At 40.4% G+C, this 4,966-nt stretch overlaps 1 protein-coding gene across 2 annotated transcripts in view; it reads right to left on the minus strand.

Moving 5' to 3' along the window:
* Nucleotides 1-1,703: 1,703 nt before the first annotated feature.
* il17rel (interleukin 17 receptor E-like) overlaps nt 1,704-4,966 on the minus strand; it is a 20,318-nt gene continuing 17,055 nt past the window's right edge. For both annotated transcript variants that reach the window (XM_008281837.1, XM_008281836.1), the window contains 4 exons: nt 4,457-4,514; nt 3,696-3,824; nt 3,276-3,332; nt 1,704-2,134 (listed from right to left, as the gene is read on the minus strand). In XM_008281837.1, the coding sequence (XP_008280059.1) occupies nt 2,013-2,134; nt 3,276-3,332; nt 3,696-3,824; nt 4,457-4,514 (366 nt within the window). In that variant the 3' untranslated portion in view covers nt 1,704-2,012. The remainder of the gene's footprint in view (nt 2,135-3,275; nt 3,333-3,695; nt 3,825-4,456; nt 4,515-4,966) is intronic.

Consider the following 4,966-nt stretch of genomic DNA (forward strand, 5'->3'; position numbering starts at 1 on the left):
AGAACGTATTTACAAAGACCGGGTTGTGAACAAGGCCGATGCTATTGGGGCTGACGAGAGGCATCCACTTTCCCCCTTCTTTAAACTGTTGCCATCTGCAAGGCCTTATTGCCCTCCTCTGTTTTAAAAAAAAAAAAAAAGCAGGTCCGAAGTGTCTTTTATTCCGCAAGCTATCGAATTTCTAAATATGGAGAGGAAATAAGGTCCAGCTGGTCTGGTCATAATGTGTGAAATGTGGAGATATTGTTTGAAAGTGTTTGTGGGCTACCAAAGTGTGAAATGCCATTTGAGTGTTTTCTGCTGCAAACCAATCTATCTATCTACCTGTCTGTCTAACAAGATCCCAAGATGCCATTTAGATTAGGTGATGTTGAGCATTTCAAGACTCTCCGTTTAGGTCAAACTGACCTTAGAGAGCCTAATGATGTGTTTCTGAGTCACTGTTCTGCTGAAAAACAAACAATGGTCCCATAATCAGACCGCATACTACTGCAGAAGGTTGTGGTAGTCATACAGCTGAGACCACATCGGCAGAAACCTAATCTGAGGCTCTGAGGCTGCCAATGAACTTCTCTGAAGCCCATTTCTGTTTTTGTCTCTTGGGGTGGTTGTTGTAAAAGACCATTTTTATCACAGCGTTTGGTGTTTTTTTTTCCAACTGCACTTTGGAAATTAGTGAAACTTTCCATTTAACTTGCTTATCTTAAAGTAATGATGGATGATTGTTTCTTTTTACTTAGTTGAGTGGTTCTTGCAATAATATGAATGACTACAGTATTAAAATAGGGCTGTTTGCTGCATGTCAACACTCCAACAATTCCAGTGAATTGAAAAGCTCCAGGTGACGCCTCAGGTGAAGCTGGTTTACGCAACACAAAAGGTGTGCTAAAGAGTTTTAATCTGAAAAAATTGTTGCATTTTCTTTGTTTGTTAAATTCATACTTGTTTTTGATGTATTGAGTATTGAACTAAATACTCATACGAAATAAAAAGTAGCATATCGTTACTGTGAAAACCTCACTTATAGCAGCTTTCATAATTCATTGCTCCTTGAATGAAGTGGCCATCATCATGTAAAGTTTTGTTACTTTCAGCAAATCAGTATTCACAGTTTCATGACCCTCTTTAGTGTTTCTCCGCACATAAGACGTGTTACCTCTGAGGGTTAACTTCTACATGTAAAAGAATGCAAAGCATGCATAGGATGAGGAAAGTGATGTTAAACTCGGAAGGAAACGCATCAAACCAAACTTCTGGCTTGTCTCAACAAGTGCGCCAAGTGTTTGTGGGAACCGTGAAAACTAGCTTCTGGGAAACAGTTTGTGTTTAGATGTCAAAGGAGATGTGCTGCTGGGGGTTCGTGGTGGTAGGTCTTTACAGGGCGTTGACAACAAAATGCAAACTCCTCACAATAGAGTGTGATGAAACAGTAGTTAATACCAGTTTGGTAAGCTGCTAGTGCTGACTGCGTTAAAGTTGCTGATTAATGTCACTGCTTTTTGACTCTTGTGTAACCTTTGATGACTTTTCCATTATTACGTAATATTTTGAGTGATGCAATTAAATGTGGACTCCAATACAAGGAAACTGAGATAAGACATGATTAGATTCACCAGAATGATCAACGTGTTGAATTATTGTGAAGAGAAAATAATATCATGCATTTCAAAACCAAAATCCATTTGAAAGAATTTGCATTTCCGTTCCATATTTTGTATTTTTTATTGAAAATAGACATTTAAATTAGGATGGGGACTCTTTAGCTGCAAGATGAATTGATATTTTAACTTAACATATGTGTTATAAAACAGACAACACCACACAAAATACATGAACAACAGCCAGTAACTAGAACAAGCATACAAACAAGCACATCAACAGCAAGATACTAACGTTTGAAATTTCTCTCCAATAATGTATACTTAATGCAACAGAGAACTTCTTGTTTTGTTGTAACATCTTTTTACTGTACAAATGCAAGGAATGCGTTAGACCGGAGCATTCTTGTTTGGTCACTGAGAGATGAGGTTGGCCTTCTCGTTGTTTTTACAATGCGGTGAATCAGGTATGAGGACCCCTTCATGGAGAACGGGTTGAGCTTGTAGTGCAGAGACCACGCATTCAAGATTAGGATCTACAATGACAGAAGAAACACAGGCAGGGTTGAGAAATGTAAATGCTGCACGTTGAACCCCAAGCTGAGCGTTGTTTTTCTCTGTCTCATTTTTACCAAGACTAGAGAAAAAGACGAGATAAATCTACTTACGATAGATATTTTACTACTTGCTTTTTTTGTTTTTTAAAGATGTTTTTTGGCCTTTATAAGACAGGACAGTTGAAACAGAGACAAGAAAGTGGGGAGGAGAATGGGGGGAAGGGGTTGCAGCAAAGGGCCATGAGCGGGATTCAAACCCATCACCGCTGCATCGGAGACTATAGCCCCTGTACATGGATCACCAGATCAGCCAGATGAGCTAAAGCGGCGGCCCATTTTACTATTTACTTTTAAATTTGTTTCTTATCTCCTATCTGCTCTGTGTAGACACAGTCTGCGGCTCAGCCCAAAAAGTCTCCAAATTTACTTCATGTAGCTGTTGGTTGTTGTTAAGACACGAATGGCTTCATAGCTGTGGCAAGGAATGCAGAATTTTTTTGTTTTGTTACTGGTCGGAGCAAGGAGGCACCTTTCTGCATAGTGTTTGCATGTTCTCCCTGAGGGTTTTTTTCCGGGTTCTCAAGCTTCCTCCCACACAGTCCAAAAACATGTTGAGGTTAATTGGTGATTCTAAATTGTCCGTAGGTGTGAATGTGAGTGTGCTTGGTTGTCTGTCTCTAAGTGTAGCCCTGTGATAGACTGGTGACCTGACCAGGGTGTCCCCTGCCTTCACCCTAAGTCAGCTGGGATAGACTCCAGCCCCCCACGACCCTAGTGAGGATTAAGCAGTGTATAGATAATGGATGGATGGATGGATGGATGGTTGGATGGATGGTTGGAACAAATGTTTTATTTTTAGCAAAGTTTTAAATGAGACAAATACAATAAAGTTATAAAGAGAAAATCTCAATATCAAGCCTAGATTTAATTAATTTTCTTGACTGAACTGCACGTCACAGACGAGTATTTCAAGGGTTATTTAATGGCGATATATTGGTGATTTAAATAATGATAATAATAACCAGCCTTTCAAACCCGCCGGCAGGTTTTAGGGTTCAGAGTGTTAATCCATTCACACCTGACACAACATGTGCGTGTATACATCAAATGATCATCTTACCTTTTTGCTCTTCAGAGGTGCTGACTCTATTTCTTTTTTGCTTCCTCCTCTGATACACTAAAAGAGAACAGGGGGGGAATCAGACCGTTATAGTGATAAATTCATCGGTTGGTTTTCATTCAAATGTACTGACGCACTTGCAATTTTTAGTTACTGTAAACCCATTGACACACGGAAGAAGTCCGATTTGTATAATCAAACGACTCAGATGGGAATTAGAGGGAGGCTAAACATTGGCAACAAGCGTTTTGAACATTCGTCCAGCTCTGAGCCTTCACAGACTCATCAGGAAGGAGCAACTGAGTGTGGGAGTTTGCAGGGTGGATGCTGGATCTCAGCCTAAATCAATCTTAGTTTAAGCGCTTACATCGCCAGTACAGTAGATAAATCTGAAGGCTGCGTGTGCCTATTTTGACATACCTGTTAGCATCACATGGAGCACCAGAGTGATGATTATGATCGCAGAGAGGCAAACGCCAGCTGGAATAACAACCCAGGTCAAGTCCAAAGATGCTTGAGGGGCGACGACAGCTCTTGCAGGTGGTTGATCTATGAAGACATATTACTGATTTACCAACGGCAGGCTTTAATATTAGGTGCTGGAGGGTGGAATTGTTTAACCTTTGGACTGAGTCAGGCTGTTTCTACTCGTTACGCTAAGCATCGCTAACAGGCTACATATGGTGTCCTCTTAATGTTCTTTGAGTGCAATCAAACCATTATGTGTGCCTTTCAGACTTTTGAAAGATGATACAGCCACAAAAACAAAAATACTTCCTTTCCCAAACACTCAAGTTTCCAATATTGTGTAAAGCAATACTGTAAACGATGCATCAGGGGTATTATTATTCACTCTCTTCTGGGCATTTATGGTGTCACCTATGACTGCATACAACACTGAATCATGCCACTGCAGGGAATGCTTTTAGTGTTTTACATGATGCCAAGAAGCCACTTAGGAAAAACTTCAGAGGCACATATATTCATTACAGTAAACACAAGCTCCATTACGGCTTCAAACCACATTTTTTAAAACAAGTACTGATGTGCAGCGCCTCAGGTTTTGACTATGTTAGGAAACAGGAAAAAAAACAAAGAGTCCGGTTTGATCATGCAGGATGGGACCACAGATAAGGAAAAGAAGGAGCTACCCTCTAGTCTGAAGCAGAAAACATACTTACTGCACTGCTTGAGACAGTAAATAACCGTGGCAGCATGCTTCACATCAACTCTCTTCACCTGCAGAAAGACAACAGGCGTTTTCAAAGTCACACTCTTGATGAAATGTCGATGAAAAGTATCCACCTGCCTGTTTCCCCTTTTTATTGCTTTTCAACGTTAAATTGTAGGCAATTTAATTTGGTCTTTTTTGAGAATAATTTGCAGGTTTAAGCAGCTGATAGCAAATACAAGAGTATCATCACTACAATAGCCACCGCAGGCAATAGAGATCCAAGGACATCTGGGGGAAAAGCCATATAAAGTATATTTTAGAGGAGTCATAGGTGTCTTGGTGGCCTTGCACACAAGTCTCTTTATTGCATAGGCACTCATTTTGGGAGGATTGCTGTAGGCAGGCCATATTTATTCCATTCCTTACCAATAAATTCTCTTGTTTTTTAGTAACTATTTCACGGAGGTGTTTGGAGTGTGGGCTGCAAGGTGGCGCAGTTGGCTAGCACTGTTGCCTC

Source organism: Stegastes partitus, unplaced genomic scaffold (genome assembly GCF_000690725.1).
Source record: "Stegastes partitus isolate 25-593 unplaced genomic scaffold, Stegastes_partitus-1.0.2 Scaffold247, whole genome shotgun sequence".
NCBI lineage: Eukaryota > Metazoa > Chordata > Actinopteri > Pomacentridae > Stegastes > Stegastes partitus.